The sequence below is a fragment of the Microcaecilia unicolor genome, chromosome 8 (assembly GCF_901765095.1).
Source record: "Microcaecilia unicolor chromosome 8, aMicUni1.1, whole genome shotgun sequence".
NCBI lineage: Eukaryota > Metazoa > Chordata > Amphibia > Gymnophiona > Siphonopidae > Microcaecilia > Microcaecilia unicolor.
Window position 1 is genome coordinate 245,894,219 of NC_044038.1, and position 27,776 is coordinate 245,921,994.

The window sequence follows — 27,776 nt, forward strand, 5'->3', positions numbered from 1 at the left end:
TAAAAAAAATCTCGTCAAGAGTGGAGGAGTGGCCTAGTGGTTAGGGTGGTGGACTCTGGTCCTGGGGAATTGAGGAACTGAGTTCGATTCCCACTTCAGGCACAGCTCCTTGTGACTCTGGGCAAGTCACTTAACCCTCCATTGCCCCAGGTACAAATAAGTACTGTATATGTAAGACGCATTGAGCCTGCCATGAGTGGGAAAGCGTGGGGTACAAATATAACTAAAATAAATCTATAGATATTTAAAAGATAGCGCTGGGCTCAAAATACTCTACCACCATAGGGCGCTCTGTTATTTGGATATCAGCAATTTTCAACCATTTTCCAGATAAGTTATGTTTAGATTTTAGGTGGTGGTTGTGGTCAGCATTTAGCATGTCTTTTCAGGTCCCCTATATAGTCAGTGATGCTGAATATATGAATTAAACATTGTCATTTATACTACAACACCGATTAATATCTCCTATGTGAGCACATTTTACAAATGCATACAGTTAGAAAAATACACCTGTAATGTCTAAAAAGGTTATTTTTATTGATTGAGATTAGACTAAATGTTACATAACTAAATTGTTCGAAACAAAAATTCATAGTTGCAAAAACCAAGAGACTCTGTTATAAAAGTGCAGCTTTTTTTGCTCACTACTTTCCTGGGTTTTCCATTTCATATTTTGTCTGCATATTTATTTATTCTTTACTAAATGATGGTTTGTGTTTTCTGCATGTAACCAAAGTGAGAGATTCTGTTAACGTTTAGGCATCTGTAGCAATCTGGCTGGTTTTCTTTTCCAAACGACTGTAAAATATGCGGAGGGAGGGTTGGTGAAGTTTGAAGCTGGTATGGTATGGTAAGCTGCTGAGTGCCTATTTCTAGCAGAAGTCTTGTGCTGTTACCAGATTTTGATTAGAATTTGTTTTAGCACCTTGAGAGGTAACGACACTTCCTACACTTGCTGTTGAGAGAATGTTTTTTTTATGTCCAACAATTTTATTGGTTTTACAAAAACCTAAACACTATCAAGTAATCATATCTATCACACACACACACACACATTCAACTCTCTCTATCACACACTCACTCTCACACACACTCTGTACAACACACACACTCCGAGGAAAACCTTGCTAGCGCCTGTTTCATTGCTGTCAGAAACAGGCCTTTTTTACTAGTCCTTAATAAACAGTTTTTTTTTTAAACTTCTGGAGCGTCGTCCATTACTTTTGCGTCATCTTCGCTGTTTTGCTTCACACTTCTGTGTGTACGTGGGAGTAATTTTCCCAGGCAGAGAAAATGATCAAGTCTTAAATCTCTGGAATAACTTCCAGAGAAGTGCAAACACACCTGTACAACGTTCTTTCAGTGACTTACCCCCATAACTCTCCCACGTTGCTCAACGTCTTCCCACATAGCATGAACAATGTAGCGACACATGTATTTCCCAGCTCTTCCTTCTTGTTTCATGCGCACCAGACACATCCTGGAACACCACAGGTAACATTACTTTACTTTCTTAGAATTGTCCCTGGTACAAAGACATTAAGTTCGATATTCAAAGCTGCCCTCCCTCCCCCCTCAGTGAAAAATAATGACGTTATGTGAGATCAGTAGACCCAATAAGGTTTATATGCCACGTTTCATTTAAGTTATGATGGATATTGATTTAGTAATTTAATGTATTTGTAACTGTTTTGTTTATTTTTATGTATATTTTTGCTGTACCCTGTTTAGATTATAGATAATTGAATGGCAACAGAGAGGGTCAAACAGCACAGAAGACAAAAACCACACCAAGGGCGTTTCAAGCAGGGGACAAATCAAAAGTCTCTATTGACAATACCTGACACAGGCCATGTTTTGGCGAGCTATATGCTTTCATCAGGGGTCAGAGCAATGAGTATTAGAAAAAAATAAGTGATTGGGTAAAAATGGTTCCCTCACCTGGGAAAGCCAGAACCTGTTCACAACAAAAAGTACTTCTGGACAAAATGTGAGTCGTAATCCAACACACCAGTGTCCTTAATCACCGCTTTTTGATGTGTAACAGTTTTTGCTGAGTATATGCAATGTTTGCATCTCTTTTATATGTTCTGCTGCTGATAACACAGGGATGTGGCCACTGTAGGGCAGATCCATGGATGGTCACCCCATCCCCTAAGGTTGGCCCTATATGACTACATCACCTTTTTTTCCCTTAAATGGGGACTGGGTAAAAGCAATCCAAAGCACAGGGCCTGCTTCAGTCCAACAGCTTCTCCCCCTCTGCTTGCCCAGTCCAGCAGCTTTCATAACCCCCCACCAGCCTTGCTGCTTCCTGCTGAAGTAAAAGTAGCATAAAGGTGCAGATCCACTGATGGCTCTGCCAGTCTTGCCCTTTCTACTACTACTTAACATTTCTAAAGCGCTACTAGGGTTACGCAGCGCTGTACAATTTAACATAGAAGGACAGTCCCTGCTCAACGAGCTTACAATCTAAAAGACAAGTGTACAGACAAAGTGGGGCAGTCTAGATTTCCAAAAGGTTAGGTGTACACTTCCTGATTCTGAGGGGTGGACCTGGCAGAGCGCTCAGCAGCCCAATCTAGACACTGGCTCTATGCATTTATGCCACCTTTGCAGGGTAGTGGCTTTGTTAGCCGGGGTGGGGTGGGGGGTTAAGGAAACTACCTGCCAGGGGAGAGCATACAATAAACTTTGCCCAGGACCCCTAGCTGGTTAATGTGGCTCTGTCAATAATAATAATTTGTTGATCCTTATTCTACCTGATGTTATGATAATTCTAAATACCTCTTATTCCCACTGTGTCAGTTTGTTAACCCTCAATTTTTCTACATTCCTTTTCTCCTCAGTTCTTCTACTTTTGTCTTTTCTTTTCTGTTTTGTCAGTTTGTAGTAACAATTATACATAGTAAATGACGGCAGACACAGAACTGCACAGTCCATCCACACTTCCAAACAAGGCAGCCCGAGCCACACTGTCCAGATTATAGTTATTCATGATTAAATACTGGTTGGCAAATTGCCATTATGCCAACCGCCTACAGTCAGTTAAATATGATGCAGTCTTGGGACAATATATGTTACAAATACTGTTAGCCATAGGAGCCAACGTTTCAAAATTATTGGGGGTGCTAAGCCCAGTGGAAATAACCCCTCCCTGGACACATTCAATAAATATTCTCTATATTGGGGGTGCTCAAGCACCCACAGCACCCAAAGAGTCAGCTCCTATGGTTAACTAAGACGTCTTCCCCTTTCCCTCGAGATGCAACACCCTCACTGTTAGCATAAGATAAGTACATAAGTAATGCCACACTGGGAAAAGACCAAGGGTCCATCGAGCCCAGCATCCTGTCCACGACCGCAGCCAATCCAGACCAAGGGCACCTAGCGAGCTTCCTAAACGTACAAACATTCTATACAATCAAGCCATTGTGACATCACTAATGAGGCTGGCTCTTATTGGTGGAATGAGCCACTATGACATCACAATAGGTTAAATCACTGCTCTATGTAATAAAAGTGAGCCAAGTAGAGGACATAAGTACATAAGTAATGCCACACTGGAAAAGACCAAGGGTCCATCGAGCCCAGCATCCTGTCCACGACAGCGGCCAATCCAGGCCAAGGGCACCTGGCAAGCTTCCCAAACGTACAAACATTCTATACATGTTATTCCTGGAATTTTGGATTTTTCCAAGTCCGTTTAGTAGCGGTTTATGGACTTGTCCCATTAGGAAACCGTCCAACCCCTTTTTAAACTCTGCTAAGCTAACCGCCTTCACCACTTTCTCCGGCAACGAATTCCAGAGTTTAATTACACGTTGGGTGAAGAAAAAGTTTCTCCGATTTGTTTTAAATTTACTACACTGTAGTTTCATCGCATGCCCCCTAGTCCTAGTATTTTTGGAAAGCGTGAACAGAAGCTTCACATCCACCTGTTCCACTCCACTCATTATTTTATATACCTCTATCATGTCTCCCCTCAGCCGTCTCTTCTCCAAGCTGTATAGCCCTAGCCTCCTTAGTCTTTCTTCATAGGGAAGTCGTCCCATCCCCACTATCATTTTAGTCGCCCTTCGCTGCACCTTTTCCAATTCTACTATATCTTTCTTGAGATATGCGACCAGAATTGAACAATATGCAGACTTGATCTTCATCTGTCTTTTGCCATGTGTGAGACATAGACTGTAGAAGTCTGTCTGGCATTGGCCTTAGTTCCCAAATACTGGAGTGGCTGAATCTACATCTGTCTTTTGCCATTATGAGCTCTATAGCACATTAGTGCTATTGTGATAATGTAATACAACAAATATTCAAATAAATAAACAAACACAAAATGGAGCATGTGGGATTAGTGTATGAAATAGGGTAGCAGGCTGGCCGGTCTTCAAAACCTTAAAAGCCAATACAAGCACTTTAAACTTGATTCTTAAGAGACTAATGATCCATAGGTTTAAGGTTAAACGGTAGATGTATGGTTGTGTTTTGTACACTTTGAAGTTTCCTAAGAGCATAGTCTGGTAGACCATTATAAAAAGCATTAGAATAAACCGATTGAGACATTATAAAAGTATGGACCCATAGAACAAGACAATCAATTACTGATTTAAATGTTCTCATTTGCATGACCTGATAACTGAGGAAATTTGGGCAGAGAAGGAAAGATGGAGTCAAAAATGACTCTCAGTATCCTTTGGTTCTACTACAAAGGAACCACTATACCACAATCAATGGCGTAGAATACTCTCTGTCAGCCACATGGCTGTACAACGTTCAGAATTAAGTTTGAGATGATGAGTATCAAGCCAATGGGTATAACAAGCAACGCAATGGGTGCAAATGTGCCCCAAGCATCACATTTCCTCTTTCAGAGAAAGTGGAATACCAAAGAGGTAAAATCGCACTTTGAAGCCTAAATAAAGCAAAATACAGGGGACCAGCTGCTGTCACGAAACATAACAAGAGCCATAAATTCTAAAGTAAAACCTTTCATTTATTCTCTACATTCAACAGAAAATAAAAACAGTTTTAACCGTAATTACAAGAATAATTCTGTTAGAGGTAAGATTTCGTAAGTTATTGAGTAATGCTTGGACACTGTCAGAGTGAGAAGGATCAGACTGGTTTTGTTTTCATGTGGTTTTCAAAAGTAAATGGCATCACTTATCTCAGAAAAGAGCTATGTCTGACGTATTGTGCTCTCAAACACCAGCTCCTTAGTTGGAAGGATGATCTCATAGAATTTTGCATATTATATAAACACTAGTAAAAAAGGCACGTTTCTGACACAAATGAAACGGGTGCTAGCAAGGTTTTCCTCTGAGTGTGTGAGAGAGTGAATGTACAAGTGAGTGTGTGTGAGAGTGAGTCTGGGTGCGAGTGTGTCTGTGAGAGAGAGAGTGTGTATGTGAGAATGAGAGTGTGTGCAAGTGCGTGAGACACAGTGTGAGAGTGTGTTTCACACAGATATAGTGTGTGCGAGAGTGTGTGTGACACACAGACTCTCTGTGAGACTGAGTGTACGAGACCAAGAGTGTGTGTGAGTGACTGTGTGACACATAAAGAGTGAATGTGATACAGTGTGAGACATAGAGTGTGTGAGAGACAGTGTGTGAGAGTGAGAGAGAGAAAGACATTGACTATGAGAGTGTGTGTGAGACAGAGATACCTCCCCCCCCCTCTCTGGTGTCAGGCCCCCCCCCCCCCTCTCTCTCTGGTGTCTGAGCGTTACTGTGCAGGACGCTGAGCTCTGGCTGTGCTTCAAGGAACTGACCAATCCTATTGAATAGAATGCACCTCCAACATTCTGAAGCCGAGAAACCTCGTGTGATTGGTCACTTCTGCTTGTGACGAACCCGGAAGTAAGTGATGTCAATTCAGGAGATGGATACAGAGAGCAGGAATGCCTCAGCCATGCAGTCAGCTTCAGAATGTTGGAGGTTCCTTTTATTATATAGGATATTGACCTCAGTAACTGTAGCAGCTTAAGGGGTCGCAGGTTCTTGCCACAGAAGCCCTGCACCACAGTAATAAAGATACTACAAAGAATCACGGTACAATTCTTTGGCCATCTATGGGGAAAGAGCGGGCCACCAAGGAGGTGACCACTAGGAAATCAGTTTTGATGGAAAGGTGCCACAGTCTGTCCACTTTTGAAGAACCTAAATTTGATACTCAGCTCCATGACAATACTGTCCAATTTCTAATACCCCTCTTGTATCAAAGATGAGAAGGTTGTCCTGCTTCAATTGCAAACCTTTCTTAATAAGAATAATTCTCTTCAACCCCGGCAGTTCCGTTTTCAAGAACACCAGAGTACCAAGACTTTTTTTTTTTTTATCATCCCTGGTTTGTGCCGTGGATGTGGCCTAGTGGTTAGGGTGGTGGACTTTGGTCCTGGGGAACTGAGGAACTGAGTTCGATTCCCACTTCAGGCACAGGCAGCTCCTTGTGACTCTGGGCAAAGTCACTTAACCCTCCATTGCCCCATGTAAGACGCATTGAGCCTGCCATGAGTGGGAAAGCGCAGGGGACAAATGTAACAAAAATAAAATAGATACTATTGGAGATTCTACATGGAATGTTGCTACTATCAGAGATTCTACATGGAATGTTGCTACTATTGGAGATTCTACATGGAATGTTGCTACTATCAGAGATTCTACATGGAATGTTGCTACTATTGGAGATTCTACATGGAATGTTGCTACTATTTGAGATTCTACACAGAATGTTGCTAGTGAAGGAGTGGCCTAGTGGTTAGGGTGGTGGACTTTGGTCCTGGGGAACTGAGGAACTGAGTTCGATTCCCACTTCAGGCACAGGCAGCTCCTTGTGACTCTGGGCAAGTCACTTAACCTTCCATTGCCCCATGTAAGCCGCGTTGAGCCTGCCATGAGTGGGAAAGCGCAGGGTACAAATGTAACAAAAAAAAAAATAATAATGAATCTCAATAAATATCACTTGATTTATCTGCAGCATTTGACTTATTCAACCACCAGGAGCCGTCCGTTTATGCCTGGTTTTGCCTCGTTTCTTCAGGAACCAACATTTAGAGTAAATGCAAACTGTCTTTATTCGCTGACAACTTGTTACTGATGTTCATATAAAGCACCTGTTTCATTTACCTTTCACTTGATTCTATTAGACACGATTATTCAGTCACTTGGAGGTGGGTAGACCCTAATGCTATAAATGTTCAACCTTTGATTTACTGGAACTACTCACTGGCTTGACACACCACATATATATTTAGCCTTAATAAAAGAGGCTCCTTTAAGGACTTCTCATACAGGTATTCTGTTATGAGACTTTGCTCAGAACATGACTTCTTGAAATCTGTGCGTGCCATGGGTTTACATGTGCAAGTAGTGGAATTAACGTTTTTTTTCTGAAGATTCATCTCTTTAACAAGGCATACCACAAAGATCAACCAATGTGAATATACACAACTCCTCCACTTATATTCCATGTAGAAGGCTGCGCAGGCTTCTGTTTCTGTGAGTCTGACGTGCAGGACGTCAGACTCACAGAAGCAGAAGCCTGCGCGGCCACATTGGTGATCTGCAAGGGCCGACCTCTACATGGAATGTTGCTAGTGGGACTCTGGGCAAGTCACTTAACCCTCCATTGCCCGCCGCATTGAGCCTGCCATGAGTGGGAAAGTGCGGGGTACAAATGTAAAAAAAAACAGTCTTATAATAGTTGCTTGTTATACTAATATCATGTCTTATCATTATCATGTTACCCAAGATCCTTTTGTAACACTAAATGTCTATTTTCTAATATATGTCCAACATTCGTGATGTATTGTAAGCCACATTGAGCCTGCAAAGAGGTGAGAAAATGTGGGATACAAATGCAATAAATAAAATAAGATGAAAAAGTATGCATCAGTTTATAAATAATACATTATTGGATCATATGATGATAGATCAGACCAGGTAATTCACTCTCTTCTTCGGTTAACATTCTGAATATTTATTTAGGTCAAACTCTGTCATTTGAATTTCATACTAATGCTTTGGTTAAAAGTTCTTTTTTTTTTTTCTTTTAAGAAATCTAAGACGTGTTTGAAAATTTTTCAATCTGAGCAACTTAGGTTGCTGGCACAATCATTTCTAAGTTGGATTACTGTAATCTCGTATATATCGGTGCTTCAAAACAAGTTATTTGAAAACTGCAGACTGTCCAGAACGCTGCAGCGAGATAATTTTTTCTTGCAGAAATATGATAAAATTTCTGTGTGTTTGTAGGGCTCCACTGGCTACCTGTAGAACCAAGGATTTTGTTTACATTTTCATGTGTACTGTATAGAATCATAAATGGTGAATGTCCAGAGTATTTATTGCATCATTTGGTGTTCACAACTTCTATAAGATCTAAAAGAAGCATTACATAATTCTCCTTTTGCTTTTCCTATTTCAAGAGAAGTTAAAAGATTTAAACTGTTCGAGAAATTGCTTATCAAGCTCCCAGAATTTGGAAAGAATTACAGCCATGTTTAAAAAAAATATTTTGTCTAATTTCCCCTTTATTTAAGAGAAATTTGAAGACAATGCTTTTTAAGAAGTTTGTTTCGATGTGGTTCCCAAAGTGTATGACCTGGTTACTCTTTTTAGCTTTGTAAACTGCTTTGAACTTTACGGTATTAGCGATATAGAAATACAATGTAATCCCAAGACTTGTAAATGTAATTCACACGACTGGGTCTACAGACTAAAGATTTTGCATCTATGGGAAAACCTTTTAGTACATAGGGCCCAAAATGTTATTGCTAATACTTACCAGACGTGAATCTGAGTCACCAAAAACCAGGAATTCAATGTATCAGGCAAACAGCATCCTAAAGAAAATACCAGCATAATCAGGAACCAAGCACGATGTTGCAATAAAAACAACCGAGAAGAGCAGCTGCACTACGAACAGGAGTTTTAAGAAGCACCCTCTGGCTATTGGAGCAAGATTGGCTGGGTTCATACCCCCTGAGGGCCATTCCCTGGCTTCCTGATTGTATGCTGAGGGATATGATTCGGGGGGCTCCACCGCTTGATTTGGAGGGCGATCAGGGGGGAAATTTTCCTGGCCAGGTATACTTTTTGCATAGATTCAACCATTTTGCCTCTCAATTTGCCCCAGGGATGCTAGACCCCTGGTATCATCTATGGGAGAAACTGGGTCTGTGTGAGTTAGGGCAGGTCTGGGAGGAGGGGGAGCTGCTTCCTTTCACTGAGCTGCGGGAGGAGTCAAGTACGGGATTTAATCCTGAGAAGGGCGCAGGGGGAGTTGGGTCTGGTAGAAACACAGTTGGAACGGGCGATGGTGGGTGGGGGAGGAAAAGGAGGGATTTCCTGCTTATATAGGGCCCTTCTATCTTATGCTAAACCGATTATGTACTATCTTTTAAAGTGGGAGTCAGTTTTGGGGACTTCATATGAATACCCACAATGGGAGCAGGCGTTTCGGTCATTACTTAGGATCTCTGTCTCGAGTGCATTAATGGAGAATGGGTATAAAATGCTGTATAGCTGGTATTACACCCCTAAGCATTTAGCGGCTATATTTTATTCGGGGTCCCCTTTGTGTTGGAGACAGTGTGGTTTACTGGGAGATATGTGCCATATATGGTGGTCCTGTCCTAAAGCCCAGGAATTTTGGACAACTGTCCTGAAATTCGTTACTGGACTTACGAAGACTTCACATCCCTTGAAAATGGATTACTGTCTCTTGCACTTTAAACCACAACCCATCATTTAGTTACCTGTGTGTTTGTAGCGAGTAAACCGGTGCTCGCTGCGGCCTGGAAGCAGCCAACTCTGCCTGGACTTGCTGTGATTCTGCGAAAATTGGCCCATATTCATTTGATGTCCAAACTAACAGCTTTGCGTAGCGGACAATTGCTAGCTTATTTTCGCATTTGGGACCCTTATGTAAAGTGGACTGCTTGCCCTGATTACCTACTGTGTAAGGATTTGTAGTTTGGGGGGGGGGGGGATGTCTTGTTGAAGGGGGGGTGGGGGGGGAATAGTTGTGACAGGTGCTGCTTTACTGTTATTTGATTACTATTATGCTCCTGTTATAGTGCTATTGATGTCGCTAATGTGTATCTTTGAGTTTCAATAAAATTTTTCAAAACTTAAAAAAGAAGTACCCTCTGGCCACTTACACCTCAGAATTTAGAAATTCACTTTAAACAGCGCTTCAGACGAAAAGCGAAATAAAAGATCAAGCAACAATTTCAGGGACCGTCTTACTAAAGCTTAGCACAGGGTAAGGCAAGTACTATGTTGCCCATAAGTATAAAATAGGCCGCGCAGCATTTAACATGCGCTAATGTCCGTTAGTAAAGGGCAGCTAAGCGTGTTTCACAGTGACTGACCACTAAAATCTAAGCCTGTAAATACACACTTTCATTTCTTCTGGATTCCTCAAAGGTCACCCAAAGAGTCAGGTTTTCAGGATAACCCTAATGAATATGCACAAAACAGGTAGGGACACCCTGACAACCTGACCAGCTGGCGCCCCTGCTCAGTCTTTAAGCCACAATTAGCAAATATCATGAAATGTGTTAATCGCATACTTTATACAACAGTTACATTTATAATTTAGGTGGTGCCTCAAGTCTGTCAGCTTACGCTAGTCTTCTATAACAGATCTGGTCATTATAGAATATTGGTTTAGCAACATTTATAGAATCCCCCCTCCTCCTTATGTGCTAACATTTAGGCCTGCCCCAAACAGCTGTAAACATCAGTGACCATAACCTAGGCATTGTTTCTGAGGCATTTGTGCTGGTATGTTAGAAACACAGAAAAATGTCGGCAGATAAAGACCAAATGGCCTATCCAGTCAGCCCTTCCATGCCATCTCCTCTCCCTATCACTCCCTTACATATATTATGTACTTGTCTCAAGCTCTCTTGAATTCAGATACTGTTTCCATCTCCACCACCTCAGCCGAGAGCCCATTCCATAAATTCACCACCCTTTCCGAGAAGGAGTATTTCCTCAGGTTACTCCCCCTTCACGTTCATCCTATGCCCCCTCGTTCCAGAGCTTCCTTTCAATGGTGCTACCTTATGGGCAATTGCACAACTCAGCCCCTGGTAGGAGTCTATACTATATAGGAATGTAGCTGCCTACTTTGCTTTAGAGAATACTAGTATCATCAGAAAAATGACACGCCTAGAAGTGGCTGCCATAGAACTGGTGAGCTACACCTAAATTCCAGAGATACTCAAAGTGTTCTGTAAGTTACACACGTCACTGCTCAGACTCCACCTATGTAACATATAACATAGTAGATGACGGCAGAAAAAGACCTGCACCCCTGTAAAATACGTGCTGCGTAAGAAACGTGGACATTTATAGAACAGCATTAAGGTGGAATTTTCACCTGTATGTGCATACAAGCCACTATTCGTATGAAATCTGTACACAATCAGCGCATAAGTCATAGAATTACCCTGTTAATGTACAAGGAGAGACTAGCTTCAATCCAAACCTGGTATCATGGAAAGAACTTGCAATTCTATTATAATTGGGCTTCACACATTCATCTTGGAAGTGTACAGAAAATTTTCACTCCAGCTATAACCAATGACGCATTTCCACTTCTTCCACTGACAGAGAATGTAACAGCACATAAGGGTCATTAGGCCTAATTTCATTCCTGGCTCAAAGTTACAAAATCCCAACTGATCTTTTTTTTCCATTCACATTTTGCTTTCAAGGAGGTGACCACAGTCTACCATTCACATACACCTCATCATACTGGGACAGAGCAATGATCCATCAAGCTCAGTATCCCGCTTTCAACAGTTACAAGTACCTGGCAAAAGAGGGAAACAGATTTTATGCACTGGAGTTTCCCAAGTCCACCCTAATAATGGTTGATGGACTTTTCTTTTAAGAACTTGTTCAAGCCTTTTTAAACCCTGCTAAACTAACTGCTTTTGCCACATTTTCTGGCAATGAATTCTAGAGTTTAATTATACAGTAAAGAAATATTTCCTCCAATTTCTTTTAAATGATGTACTTAGTAGCTTCAGTCACAAAAGAGAGAATGTGTACTAAACAAGTACCATTAGGGGACCTGTTTACTAAGGCACGCTAAAATTAGCGTGTGCTAAATGCTAGAGACACCCAGATAGTTCTACGAGTGTCTTTAGCGTTTAGCATGCGCTAAAAATGCTAGCGAGCCCTTAGCGCAGTAAACAGGGCCCTAAATTAGGCATCATCTTGAGAAAGGGACCAACAACACTATAAAAAAAAGGGACTGCCAGAATAAAAAAAGCTCAAACCATATATTTGAATTCATATCAACATTTATACACACTGCCCTTTCTGAGCCTCCAGTGATTTCTTCTTCCTAAACACTCCTTCCAATGTTTACCTACTACACAATCTTTAACACTCACACACTGCCTTATAGACTTCCTGTGTGAAAGGAAAGTTTATAGGGAAATTTAAAAACAAACAAACATTACTATATGTCAGATACATATGGTTGGGAGGCGGGGATAGTGCTGGGCAGACTTATACGGTCTGTGCCCTGAAGAACACAGGTACAAATCAAAGTAGGGTATACACAAAATTAGCACATATGAGTTATCTTGTTGGGCAGACTGGATGGACTGTGCAGGTCTTTTTCTGCCATCATCTACTATGTTATGTTACTATGTCAGATACCCCCTGGAAGTAAGGAGTTTTCCACCGAATGAAAATAGATAATCTAACTCAGCCACCACAGCTTAAGCTCAAAAACCTTTTAAAATTGCTAGAAATCATCTCAAAAGAACTCACTTTCAAAAAATTCATCGTAGTCTATTCTTTCAACGCAGCAGGTGTACATACGCAGGGCAGCAATCTTAATCTTCTGTAAAAGATGACAAAACATTTCATGATGAGACATTCAGTTCCCAATAAATGCAACCAGGCCTTCATCTGCTAATATATCTAATAAGGTTTGTTCACTAATGCATCTGACTTGGATCTCCATAATCAACGCTATAAAAGCAAGATCACACATGCCATAATCTGCAAACAATCTTTCCTTTGCCAACACTAATACTGCAAGTGGGATTTACCTTTCCAAAATGTACCCCTGCAAGGTCCTTCTTGAATAGGAATTATTTTCCCAGAACTCATCGAAGTTAACAAATGGAAGAGAAATAGATAAGATCAAGGTTTGGAAATTGCATGCTGATGTGTAGAACATGCCATTATTCAACCTGTGAGAGGGTAAGTGAAACAGATGAGCTCCCCAGTCAAACGTGGATGCTTCTGTAGTGGCATTCATGGTGGGATGCGGAGGTTGAAATGATGAGGTTGGCTGGGCTGATCTAGTGGAATGACAGGGGTTTTGTGAATTCTTTTAACTGTGTTCATCCCAATGCACCTTGAGATGCCCCTGCAGTGGCCTGCGGTGTGGTTAAAGTTAGAACCTGTATTCTGGCCAACAGCTGCTCCAAAAGCCTGAGAACATGGTGGGCAGTCATGATGCATGCATGACCGAGGGACACATGAGATGTACATTCGTGCTTGCCCTGCTTCTTGATAAAAATGCTTTTGCTTTTATTGTATCAATCTGTATTCCTATGAAAAGCATGAACTATGTCAGTGTGAGGGCGGCTGCATGCTCGTAAGAAACCATAGACCTATAGCAGAAAAATAGTCTTGAAGTGAGTGACAAACTCTTATCTTCAATAGACTGGAAATAAGCCATTCTTCTACATATGGAAAACTTGTGGGTCAATATCAAGCCAGCGGCAGTCAGCGTTTTCACCACCGGCTAGTTTAGAAATGGATATTCTGGCACCAATATCCAGATTAATGATGGTACAGCTGATATTCAATGCTGCATCCCACATAGCTCACCAGTCAAAGGTAGGGCTGCTATTTAAGTGGCCCTACTTGTCCAGTTAGGTATGCAGGAAGCGGCTCTGAATATTGCCAGTACTCAGATAAATCCTGGCTCTGTCAAGACAGTACTGGACCAGTCAGAGAGGATATTCAGAGGCACGGCCCAGATAACTACTGCTCGGCAGGATTTAACCAGGCAGGGGCTTCTACTGCCTGGTTAAATCAATATGAATTTCAGGCCCATTGTATCCACTGTTGTGGAGTTGTGCAGCATCAACAGACAGATATTTTGTAAAAGCTCTAGCTGCTGCCAATCCAAAAGACAGAACTTTGTATTGAAAATGGCAGTTCAGAAAGGTGAAACAGAGATATCGCCAATGAATTGGGGGGGGGGGGGGGGCTAAGGGTCATAGAGTGTGGGTGAAGGGCATCCATCAGATCTATGGAGATAAGCCAATGGTTCTCGTCTAGAAGGGGAAGAATGGTGGCCAATAAATTCATATACAACTTTTCTTTCTTTAAAAATAGATTGAGCTTGCTTAAGTCTAATGGGTCTCAGTGCTCCCTCCCCCACATACTCCCCGATTTTCTCAGAATGAGGAAAAATTGAAGTGAAAGCCTTGGCCTTGGAGATGAGAAGAACCTCTTCGATCACCCTGTTGTGAAGGGGTTGCTGTAATCTCTTCTTCAGAGAAGACTTGGTGTTGAGGACAAAGATTGGTAGACTTCAAAGGACCCGAGTTGGGTGGGTTCCTGGAAAAATTTAGTCTGTATCTATATTATACTAGATTGAGATTCCACTGACCCATAATGCTTACTTGCCAGGTCTTGAAGAAAAACCGAATTCTGCCTCCCACCAATGGGGAGTCAAAAACAGTCATCATCAGCTAGGACATTGCCATTGAGAGTAGCTTTAGGTACCTTGTTTCTCTTCGATAAGGCTATATTGCATTCCCAAGAGTCAGACCAACTACTGAGAATGATCTATTTCATGCTTGCATCTCTATGTTAAGGGACATGAAAAGTGTTATTCCCAACTGGTCTGCATGAAAGAGAGCGTTCATAAATCAACAAAAGTCATTTTCTTCCCCTTTCTCCCATCACCTTCTCTTGAACCTTTGCAGCTCTGACAAAAGTGTGCTGCTCTTCCAACTGCCAGTTCGTTTCCATTTTGAGTATTAGACATGTCTCATATTCCACTCCCTCCATTACAAGAAGACTGAAGCAGATCACAGTAAAAACAATTACAATTAATTAAAGAACCACTAGAAACATATACAGTAAAATAACAGCATAGTAGACATTAAGAGTTAGCCCCAAACAGAAAGAAAACAGGTCTTTAATTTGATATGACAAGGCCACTGCACTTTTCTGCTGTCTTAACAGGCTTTCACATGGCTGTTTAAACTTATTTCCCCAGCTTTTGGGCTCCTCATGATCTGCTTTTGCACTGAAGCATATTCTTCTGAAAAATCACTTCCTTCACTGTCTCTGTATCCTCTGTCCTCTCCTTCTCCAGCTCACTTCTTTATAGTGGCACAGGAGCACCACATCTCTACTGTACATTAAGTGTAATTTTAGACTCTCTCTCAACATGCATAATCTCATCCTTATCTTTATTGCTTTTCTAATTAAAAGATGTAGAGAGCGAGCTAACATCAATATTCAAAAACGTAAAACACCTCAGCTAAGTACACTGTAAATAACAATATAATCAGTAAATACAACATAATAAAACACTATAACAAAATTAAAACAGATGTAACAAGAAATCTAAAGACTGAAACAACAAAGCCTAGTGGGGTCAATTTTCAAATGGATTTATACATTTAACTCCATTATCCGTAGATTTTAAAAGCCTATACGTCTAGTGTCGAGGTGCAAAATATGTTTAAATACCCCAGCACTACCTGTATAGCCAGCTTCTATGCAGAGATCTTAGACAAACTAAATGGATAGGGGTGGCAGTAGTCAGTGGCCAACACATGTATTCAACATTTAATTTACAGTAAACACTATGGCAAATGTTTAAATCAACATACTGACCACTGCCACCACCACTAAAATTCCAGTCCAATATTTAATAAATACATTACAAAATAAAAACAAAATAAATAAAATACAAACGTATCAATGAAAACACATCAACCAGCAACTTGCTTAAACAAAAAAAAAAGAACAGGTTTATATCACTGTACAAAATGCTAAGTAACTGATGGCTGAACAAAACGTTGTAAGTATTAAATACCATAACCATGAACCAACAACGAACGGAGCAATAATGAAAGAAAACGTTCACTTGCTGAGCACAAACAATGGGAGAAGATGTAAAAGTTCAACTGGCTTCCCATATACAGAATCCAACCTCATTCAGCTTTTGCTTAGCACTTCGTGGGAAGTTTTACTGTTGGAATTTTATTTGTTCACGTACTGCCATTTTTTAGCATCTTGTTTGATGAGTTTTCCGCACATGTCTTTTTCAAGACTAAAGGTGCACATAGAAAAATGGATGATTGACATCCTTGGCAATAAATACCAATATTAGACCTCTGATGCAGGTATTTCTTGTTGAAACACAGACTGTGTCGAGTCTGACCGATAAAGCATAGCTGAGACACCCCTAACTTGAAGGCTCCTTGTGTTCCTTTGCGCGTTTGGGTTCCCTCTCCTTGTCGTTCTTCAAAAACAATTATTAGCCAGGTAGACTTACAAAATGTCACCATTTATCTCTGAGACCTGCTTGGTTTTTCCTAGTGACCCAACTGGGCTCAATGATGGCACATCTTGGGGTCTTGTCAATAGACTGTGCGATTCCCAGGGTTTTTAGTTTTTAATTTCAAGCGAAAGTTTTTAGGGAAAAAAATGCTATAAAATACAAAAGAATAGAGAAGAACACAGTACGATACAAACTAAAAAGGGAAGATTGGGGATCACGTCCCCTGGTCATTAGCAATGGCAGAAATGGCAGCTCATTCAGGCCAAAGGGTGATGTTGAAGGTGCACCTGAGAGGGCAGTGCCATATGGAAGTGTAAAATAAAGATACAGGGATAAAAAGAAAAAGGCAGATTAGTCTGAGGAACATTTCAAGTCCTAATCTGAAGGCCATTTATCTATTTATCTTACACAAGCAAATTGTACTCGATACTGAAAGCACAGTTCAACAGAGTAAACTAGAAAACGTAAACATAAGAAATGATAAATGTTCTACTTAAGACCACAAAGTTGGGAGATCCAAAATTAGAAAACCCCTTAAGCTGTGAAAAATACCGGGAAAAGAAAAGAGAACACCTCACCCCATTATCAAGTATCTTGAATGTTCCTCCCTGCTCTTTCCCAGCATATTGTAGTTCACTCCCTTGTCCCTTTCCCATTTCTACTGTGTCTTGCTTTGTGTGCTTTCTTAGACTGTAAGCCGCTCAAAGGACTATTCAGATCTGCAGGGTAGATAGTCTTTATTAAACTTGAAATTTATCTCCCAAAGTTCCAAATATTTAGGGCCCCGTTTACTAAGCTGCATTGTAGGCGTGTTAACTTTTTAGTGTGTGCTAATGCTAGAGATCCCCATATATTCCTACAGGTATCTCTAAAATTAGCGAACTCTAAAGCTTAGTAAAAAGGGCCCCTAGTATCTAACAGAAATATCAATTGTTCAGGTTCATAGAACATATATCTTTTAGAGGAAATAACCACAAAACATTTACATCAAGAGACAAAAAGTGTTGCCTCATATTTAAACCTTTTTCCTTCGATCCCGGGTGGTTTTGGCCAAGTCAGGAAAAACTAATTATCTTATTTCAGGACTTGGGGTCAGAACACTTACCCATTTACTATACTTCAGTGGCCCAGTGAATCCCATGGCCTCAATTACTTTAGTGAAGGCACCAACTTCCTCTTCTGCTGGTTGCAGACTGCCTTTTGTTGAGAAACGCTAAAATTGACGAAGAAGCAGAGCATAAATATTAATGGTTTTACTCTTCACTTTTGTAACTGTCTAACCTTGCTAAATATAGGACAAGTTTACAGCAGGTTCTCAGACCTCTCACTCTATTCTGCAACCACGTACGTTCATTCTAACACAGTCTCACACTTGTCAGCTGCGACAGCTTATCACACACACAAGGTTTTTTTCCTGGTTCATGTCAATAATAGAAGCCATTCAACGTGTATTGTACCTGCATTTCTTACCCTACACTTGTCCTGATCAAACCTCATCTGAATTCCCCTAAGGGAACCTGCCAGTCCAACTTTAGACTTTGGTAGGATGTCTAGCTCTACCTTATCAGTTTTGTAAAGGTTTCGGCACGGCTGTATTCCTGTATGTGTACCATGTACTGGCCATGGAGAAAGTCTTGCATGAAGACCCTATAAACATAGAAAACATGAAGGTGTTACTTGAAAGTCAGAAAAGCAACCTCACCACGTTAAACAGATAAATTCAAACCAAAAAACAGACCACCATTAGGGAAGAGAGAACCTGTAGCAAGTGAACCCAGTGGACTATAGGATAACCATCCATGCTAGTGGGTGGAACGTGATACATCAATCAAGAGCATTTCTTCAAAAGCGTATAAAGGTTTTCTTGACATGTCACCTCGCTCAGACCTCTATAGAACAAGCAGATGTTGAGAGATCATAACCCAAGAAGTGAAAAGCTACTAGTGAATAGAATATTAGACAATGCACTTGTATCATATTCTATATGATACAATATAGTGGAAATAAATAAAAAGGCAAATCTTCTGAATCAGAGCATCCAAAAGTAATTCTTTCCTTTACTGAGAGATCTGAGAAAAGCCCTCAGGGAACCAAGATGCTGTCACTTATGTGTGACCATCTCTGGAACAAAAACAAAAATGAGGTTTTAATGAATTCCGTTAGAGCAAACCCCATCCTTTTATGTGAAAAAAAAACGAACCCCAAACTTTGCCAGACATCCATTAGTACATCTGGTGCTGAGCCCAGCTTCAGATATTTCATCAGGGAGGTGGGTATATTGTTCAAAGTCTTTTTTTTTTTAATTTAAAGATGAGGAACTGATGGATAATGACCTAATCTTAGAGAGGAAACTGACTGAGAATTTAACATACCAGCAGTTAAAATATTTTTTGTTTAAAAAGATAATATTTAAAAGAATGTTATCCTGCAATGCAAAAGAAAAAATTGCGTACAAAAGCACAAATATTTGCAAGAAGAAAATGTCTCTGTGTATTGTCTATGATTTTGACTTATTCTTGCTGTACAACTGCCTTGGGTGAATTTTTTCAAAAAGACAGCAAATAAATCCTAATAATCTTATATAATAAAACTCACCCTCAACGTTCTGAGGACACTGACGTCACTTCCGTTATCAAAACGGGTTCGAAGGATTCGTGGTGGTGAAGCCACCGAAATCGCCGTCTCGGGGCCCCGCCCTCGCGTCAAACGTGATGACGTCGAGGGCGGAGTAATGGTGTCACACACCGAGGGCGGAGCAATGGCGTATGGTGCGTTCAGGAGGTGCGGAGCAATGGCGTCAGAACGACGAAGGGGTTGATAGGGAGGGAGAAGGGGGGGTGTTGGGGAGGAAAACCTTGCTAGCGCCCGTTTCATTTGCTCCAGAAACGGGCCTCTTTTACTAGTAAATAAATATAACTGAATTTAAAATCTTATAAGAAATAAAAAAAACATTTAATCTCATAACCCAGCAATGGTGAGAAAAGAATCCTATATAATAAAACTCACCCTCAACGTTCTGAGGACACTGACGTCACTGTCAGTTCCTGCGGGCACTTCCTTAGGGTTCGAAGGGTTCGTGGTGGTGAAGCCACCGAAATCACTGTGTCTGGGCCCCGCCCTCGCGTCAAACGTGATGACGTCGAGGGCGGAGCAATGGCGTCAAAGAGCGAGGGCGGAGCAATGGCATCAGTGGATGAAGGTGGCGTGCATTGACGAGGTGCAGAGCAATGGCGGTGAGTGGGTTCAAACTGCCGAAGGGAGGGAGGGGGGGGATTCGGGAGGAAAACCTTGCTAGCGCCCGTTTCATTTCCTCCAGAAACGGGCATGTTTTACTAGTACTATATAAATAAAATGTGAATTCTTGCAAGGAAAACAAAGATGAGAGAGAACAACCTCTGCAGCTGGTTATCCAAAACCAAGGAGCAGGGTGGCCAGAGGGAATGAAAAAAAAACAATCAACAAGTGCCACATTATGAACCACCATTAAAAAAAACCTCAACTTGCTTTCAAGAAAGGGATTTACACCAGAAGCCCAGCCACATATCCACAAATCCCTTCTTTTTTCATGTTTATTTTCTTTTATTGGAAAATGACAAGAGCAACAGAGACAAAGGTTATCATATACAAAAAAAAAAAAAAACAGCCATAAATCAACATTGCAACAAATAAGGTCTTAAGTACAACACATGGCGACGCTACCACAGGGCTCCTTTTACTGCAGGTTTTGTAAAAGGGGCCCTAAAAGCTCACAGAGAAATAATTCTTGAACTTTCAAGCATACATTAGACTTGATATGGTGTCTGATATATATAAAACTAAGTGGAGAAGTTATCAATATGGGCTATTGTTAAGTCGGGTTATTTTAGTACAGGGTCTCATTGCATAAAACAGGGCCCTGTACCAAAATAACCCAACTTAACAAGAGCCCAGTGTCACGCTCCCCACCTCCATAGCGGGTCCGACGCTTCTCTTGGCGGTGCGGTGCTTGCGCGCATGCCAATATCTCTCCTCCGGTGCTCCATTGTGCGGGCTGCTCTGGGCCGTAGCCCCACCTCCTTGCTCCATGGGGATTGGCCTCTGCAGGCGGTCTCCTGCTCCCTTTCCCTCACTATCATTGGCTGATGACAGCTCTCCTCCCCAGCTGGTTCCTGCTGACGTCAGACGCCAGCACTATTTCTGGGATGCTCTTCCCCTGCTTCATTGCTTCGGCTTCTACTTTGGTAAGTGTTACTAACTCTGTAGTCTGCTTCTTATCTTCTGGTCCCTCGTTACTGACTTGCCTGTACCTGGATTACTCTCTTGCCTGCCTACTGACTTGCCTGTACCTGGATTACTCTCTTGCCTGCCGCCTGCCTACTGTATCTGGATCACTCTTCACCTGCTGCCTGCCTACTGACGTCCGCTTGTACCTGAATTACTCTCATAACCTGCTGCCTGCCTGGCCGATACATTCCTCACCCCACTTCCAGCTCCGTCCCATAAGTCCTGCAGGCCGCCCGCACCTAGGGGCTCAACCTCTGGGGAACAGCGGTCAGCGCAGGTGAAACCCGGGTTGTCCAGCAGCCAAGCAGAACCTGGTCCGAGTACCGGGCTCAGCAGCGCTCTACTTGGTACAAGAACTCACAAGTCTGACAGCCAGACTGATAACTTCCCCTAAGTCTGTAAGCTATATATATTTATTTATTTATGAAGATACAGAATAACACTTATAGGGTCCTGTTTACTAAGCTGCACTAGTGTTTTTAGTGTGCGCTGCTAGTCGCCCATATATTCCTATAGGTGACTTAGTGTTCAGTGTGCGCTAAAAATGCAAACGCGATCTTAGTGCTGATCGGTAAACAGGGCCTATAGCTTGAAGGTCCTTTAAAATTCCACTATATTTTGTCTGCATATACAGGCTTCTTAACGTGAAAATTATTGTGTTCTGAATTGATACTGAATTTATATAAAAACAGGCACTGATCTGATTTGCCTATATGTTTATTAAACCTTTCTGTACCGCTGGGCTTCTGAAAGTCACAGCGGTTTACAATTTTTAAAAAATTACATAAAATTAAACGTAAGAAAGGAACTACAAGAGAAATAAAGCATTCACCAAAAATTAACATATCACATTTTATAACACTGGCAATCCCACTTAAAAATAACTTATTTATTGGAGCAGTTAGGTTGGGATGAACTTTTGATTTAAATAATTAACTATTTTATTTTTTGTATTATACATTTATCTATTGATTGATAGGTATTATTATGACTATCTGCCTAAATCCCCTTTGTAAAGAATGGTGCAGGCAATAAGTACTGAATTAAATTAAGATTGGGGGGGGGGGGGGTTTCTTTTGCTTCACCAAACTGCCCCGACCCCCTTCAACTTACCTTACCACCCTCCAAAACTACTCCCCCAGCACCCCCAAACTACTCTACCCCTGAAAAGTAACATCTATATCTGCTCCACCATCACTCAGTTTGTCACTGCCTCCACACAGACATGAGTACAGCACACAGGGGTTGTAAACATTGCAATCCCTGCAATGGGCTGCATTTTCAAGCTTTCTGATGTTTATTTCATTTTTTTGTTAATGCTACCGTGAAACTACTCATTGAATCATCTGTTTCCTGTTTAGGTGCTACGAGTGCTGTGCAGTTTTCATGACCAAGAGTCATTGATGCAGTGCTCTGGTCTTGAAAAGTGTTTTCCCACAGAAAGCCCACCTCTTTAACATTGCTTTTGACTCGTAACCACTCGCCTCCACCTACCCTCCTCTCTTCCTTCCCGTTCACATTAATTGATTTGATTACTTTATTTTTTGTCTATTAGATTGTAAGCTCTTTGAGCAGGGACTGTCTTTTCATGTATGGTGTACAGCGCTGCGTATGCCTTGTAGCGCTATAGAAATGCTAAATAGTAGTAGTAGTAGTAGTCTCTTGTAACCAGAGCTAATATTGTGATGTCATAATGCCTCAGGCCACCAATAAGAGCCAACCTCATCAGTGATGTCACAATGGCTTGATTGTCCTATACTTGGCTCACTTTTATTACATAGCTCTTTGAGCAGGGACTGTCTTTCTTCTATGTTTGTGCAGCACTGCGTATGCCTTGTAGCGCTATAGAAATGCTAAATAGTAGTAGTAGTAGTAGTAAGTATCACCCTGATTAGCTTTGTGGTATTTAATGTGGTGCCTGTGTAAGTTGACTCGTCAAGTACACATCCCTGCAATATAGCAAGCTTTAAACTGTGCCAGCACGTGTCACAGCCTCCCCCTCCCCCACTAGCTATATGGAAAAAATATTCAGCTCATCTTCAAATGTAGTGTATCTCATTCAATGCAAAAAATGTGAAGGATGCTCTGTCGGAGAGACAGGCCAGATGCTAAAAAGATAAGAATCAATTTTCTTAGAGAGTTCTTTGAAATACTCTTTTCCTTGCTGGTGAGACACTGTTTACCCAGATACTCAAATAATATTAAATTTTACAAACCACTGGTGTAGTTGTGTGGATATCCATGCAAAAGAGTCTTGGATGTGGGTCGTTTTCAGTCCTGCCAATGCCATTTTCTGAGAAAAAAAATGAAAACTCATTACATCTGATGCCATAAATCAGTGTTTCCCATCTTTTGTATTGTTTGCACCCTGTTGTTGGTTTGAAAATATTTTCATATCTGTTTTTTTGTAATTAAAATTAATGCAATCATGTCTGTAATGGGTATATTGAGTTGTGGGTGATGGGGGGGGGGGGGGGGGGTGGAAACAAGCACGGATTATACCTTTATTTTGCTGCATGACATGAAGATTTTTCATGAATGTATATCCACAAGTTGGTATGGGGCCACTTTTGCCACTCACGAGTCTCTTCAACATTGCCTGGCACAGCATGGTCTCTGCAGCAAATACATGCAGGGCATGGAAAGATGTTAAATTCAAACACACATCAATAGAAGGATGGCAGGACCAACTTCCACACAAACACAAACGGTGACAACACAGAATTACAGTGAAAAGAAAAAGGACAAAGCGAAGCGCTTGCCAGTACTATGAAGAGAGGAGGATGTGTGAACACAGATCATGAGGAAAGAGGGGTCAGCATGGGAAAGGAGAGAGCAAGGTTCGAGGGGGGAAACAGGAAGAAGTGTCCATAACAAGAAAGAGTAAAGATTATTAAAGAAAATGACTGTAAGTGAACTTCACAGCCATTTACCACACTAGCGCACAACTTTTTTTTTATAATGGTATTTGCAGGGCTTTTTTTGAGGGGGTACTGAGTTTTAATGAAAGAGCTCAGGCTCTACACACCAATTCTGCCTTGTCCTAGATTCTGTGACTGGTTGCAGGGGTCCCGGCTATTGTGAGGAGGGTCCAGGGGTGTGCTGGTAAATTTTTAACAGGCTCTTTCTCCGGATGTAGCTAGCTCTGCAGTTGGAAGGGCCAGGGGTGGCCGGGGGGGGGGGGGGACGGAGAGCAAAATTTGCCTCTCCTCCCTCCCTTCGTGTGGGCACACTAGGCATACCTTTGCTTGCAGCCAATAAATGGACTGCCACCACTCCCAACGTCTTGCTCTGAGCAGCATGCTGGAACTTCTCTCACATGCTCTGAGAAGTCCCAGCCTGCTGCTCAGAGCTAGAAACAGAGCAGGGAGCAGCAGTCTATTTACTTGGCTGGCAGGGCTCAGCATCCCCACCAGCAAAGTAAAAGAGAATTCAGCAGGGGGCTCAAGCCCACATTTTGGGAGCCAGTTGTTAAAGTAGCCATGGAGGGCCCTACTTTAACAACCGGCTCCCAAAATTCTTAAACAACCGGCTCTTGCCAGCCTGTGAGAGCCTGCTCCAGCACATCACACTGGGAGGGTCCCTCAGTGATCACCCTACCCCTGGCACCTTTTTTTTTTACTAGCTAAAACACACTGGGTATTTGTGTAAAAGAAAGTAGAGGAGTGTGGTAGCCGTGTTAGTCCACTCTTAAGGTTATCAATAGAAATCAAACCAAATAAAACATGGAAAAGAAAATAAGATGATACCTTTTTTATTGGACATAACTTAATACATTTCTTGATTAGCTTTCGAAGGTTGCCCTTCTTCCTCAGATTGGAAATAAGCAAATGTGCTAGCTGACAGTGTATATAAGTGAAAACATTCAAGCATTACGATGACAGTCTGACATTTTACAGGACCAGGACACTGTACCAGTGATTTCACAGTGAGAATCCTGAAAGGTAACTTTAAAACCATACAAGAACGTAAGACCTTTGAAGTCAGAATGATTGAATATTTTAACACCCAACAGAAAGGACTTAACAAGGATCTGGGGTTCCTAGCCCATTATAAACCATAAAGCTGTATGTCTCTGTTGATCACCCTCCCCTCACCTATCCACACCCATCCTGTTAGAATATCAATGATATGCTTTGATGTCCCCATGCATACCTCCTACCCTCCCCCATCCTCCCACCCTGTCAGACTGTCATAGTAATGCATGAATGTTTTCACTTATATACACTGTCAGCTAGCACATTTGCTTATTTCCGATCTGACGAAGAAGGGCAACCTTCGAAAGCTAATCAAGAAATGTATTAAGTTATGTCCAATAAAAAAGGTATCATCTTATTTTCTTTTCCATGTTTTATTTGGTTTGATTTCTATAGATTCTACATGGAATGTTGCTATTCCACTAGCAACATTCCATGTAGAAGTCGGCCCTTGTAGATCACCAATGTGGCCGCGCAGGCTTCTGCTTCTGTGAGTCTGACGTCAGACTCACAGAAACAGAAGCCTGCGCAGGAATGTTGCTAGTGGAATAGCAACATTCCATGTAGAATCTCCAACAGTAGCAACATTCCATGTAGAATCTCCAATGGTATCTATTTTACTGTCATAGTAATGCTTGAATGTTTTCACTTATATACACTGTCAGCTAGCACATTTGCTTATTTCCCATCTGAGGAAGAAGGGCAACCTTCGAAAGCTAATCAAGAAATGTATTAACTTATGTCCAATAAAAAAGGTATCATCTTATTTTCTTTTCCATGTTTGATTTTGTTTGATTTCTATTGATGTAAAAGAAAGAAAAGTCCAAACTGTGAACATTTTAGTATTGATGATAGGGTGGGTTTATTTTTTTTTTTCAGGTTACTGCAGGCGTTAAAATCCAGTTCCAGTTGCCAAAAGCACAATTGCAACATGTTCAGCTGCAGGTGGTGGGGGGAAGGGGGGGGGGGGGAGGGACAAGCAAGTCATGTTCAGCTTTTTTGGGGGGTGGGGGGGGGGGGTTGGAGGAAAGTGGAACACCCAGGTTCAGCGGAAGGAGGAGGGGAAGAGAGTCTATATTTTCATCTCTCACCTGACCTTTTCCACTGCACCAACTTAATTACAATCGGTCGCCGGAAGCAGCGCGCAGCACCAGCAGCAGCAGTCAGTCTTCACCGGAAGTGACGCACTGAAACGTGCAACGATGAGAGACGTCACTGCGACGTCCGCGTCGCGGGGCGGGATCAGGGAATTGAGTGAAGGCGCCACGTGCAGCGCTTCCTGGGACCCAGCTTAACATATATAAAGAAATGTAACAAATAAACCGCTGCTTTGCGAACTGTGGCATTGCGGGACCTGTGCTGAAATGGTTCAGCTCTTATTTGCATAACAGGAGGGTTCAGGTGCATGTGGGAAACCGGTTTTTCTCTCAGAGACAAATGTTTGCAGCAGGGCTCAGCCCTGTCTGGGATTCTGTTTAATCTTTATCTCCAATATGTGGCCTTTCGAGTTCTTTTCGCATCTCAGATCAGATATAGGCTGACGAACCGCTAGCCTTCTTTCCTCCTCGAAATGCACCACCTGTTCCTCTGATCCCAGCCCCACCAACTACCATCTGTCACCCCCTCCATCTGTCATATCCTCAACCTCTCTCTCTCCACTGCAACTGTCCCTGACACCTTCAAGCATGCTGTAGTCACACCACTCCTCAAAAAACCATCACTAGACCCTACCTGTCCCTCCAACTACCGCCCCATCTCCCTCCTACCCAGTGGCATTCCTACGGGGGCTGACACCCGGGGCGGATCACCGATGCGCCCCGCCCCTCCCCCGGCAAAAGAACCCCCGATCTCCCGGCAAAAGAACCCCCCCCGGGTGCACACCACTGGGAGGGGTGGCGCGCGCTTCCGACTCTTTGTTTTCATGCTCCCTCTGCCCCGGAACAGGAAGTAACCTGTTCCGGGGCAGAGGGAGCATGAAAACGAAGAGCTGACAGGCGTGCAGCACCCCCCCAGCAGCGTGCACCCGGGGCGGACCGCCCCCACCGCCCCTTGGTACGCCACTGCTCCTACCCTTCCTCTCCAAAATACTTGAGCGTGCAGTTCACAGCTGCTGCCTTGATTTTCTCTCCTCTCAGGCCATCCTCGATCCACTTCAATACGGTTTTCGCCCTCTACACTCAACAGAAACAGCACTCTCTAAAGTCTGTAATGACCTGTTCCTTGCCAAATCCAGAGGCCACTACTCCATCCTCATCCTCATCCTCCTCCACGATATTCAGTTTATGTTGGCAGGACCGATCCCCTGAAACAGTGATCTGGTTGCAAAACATTTTTCATCAGATAAATCAATGGATGACTGAAAACTGTTTGGTCCTTAACGTAGCTAAGACTGAAATTTTGTTGGTCACAATGGATTTATCAACTGAATTTCTTACGAACTTTCCACTTGTAACCTAACGCTGATCTGTCCCTTTGCCCCAACTATGTATTTCTCCTATCCGGAACTGGTAATCACCACTTGCGGAATTATGTAAGCCACATTGAGCCTGCAAATAGGTGGGAAAATGTGGGATACAAATGTTATAAATAAATAAATAAAGGGGATGGAACTCCTCTCGTATGAGGAAAGGCTACAGAGATTAGGGCTCTTCAGCTTGGAAAAGAGATGGGTGAGGGGAGTTGATTGAGATTTACAAAATCCTGAGTGGTATAGAATGGTTAAAAGTGAATCAAATTTTTTACTCTTTCAAAAAATACAAAGACCACGGGACACTGTGAACTTACATGAAAATACTTTAAAAACAAATAGGAAGAAATATTTTTCATTCAACAAATAATTAAGCTCTGGAACTCATCGCCAGAGGATGTGGTAACAGCAGTTAGCATATCTGGGTTTAAAAAAAAGGTTTGGACAATTTCCTAGAGAAAAAGTCCATAGTCTGTTATTCAGATGGA

At 42.0% G+C, this 27,776-nt stretch overlaps 1 protein-coding gene across 2 annotated transcripts in view; it reads right to left on the minus strand.

Annotated features, from left to right (window-relative positions):
• LOC115476618 (ubiquinol-cytochrome-c reductase complex assembly factor 1) overlaps positions 1-25,998 on the minus strand; it is a 49,874-nt gene extending 23,876 nt beyond the window's left edge. The window contains exons 1-8 of one of the 2 annotated variants that reach the window (XM_030213088.1): positions 25,913-25,998; positions 23,347-23,460; positions 23,061-23,137; positions 18,142-18,228; positions 17,687-17,794; positions 12,807-12,879; positions 8,791-8,848; positions 1,372-1,480 (exon numbers count right to left, since the gene is read on the minus strand). In XM_030213088.1, coding sequence (XP_030068948.1) covers positions 1,372-1,480; positions 8,791-8,848; positions 12,807-12,879; positions 17,687-17,794; positions 18,142-18,228; positions 23,061-23,137; positions 23,347-23,455 — 621 coding nt within the window. In that variant the 5' untranslated portion in view covers positions 23,456-23,460; positions 25,913-25,998. The remainder of the gene's footprint in view (positions 1-1,371; positions 1,481-8,790; positions 8,849-12,806; positions 12,880-17,686; positions 17,795-18,141; positions 18,229-23,060; positions 23,138-23,346; positions 23,461-25,912) is intronic. The other variant, XM_030213089.1, reaches the window with a different exon arrangement.
• Positions 25,999-27,776: the final 1,778 nt, after the last annotated feature.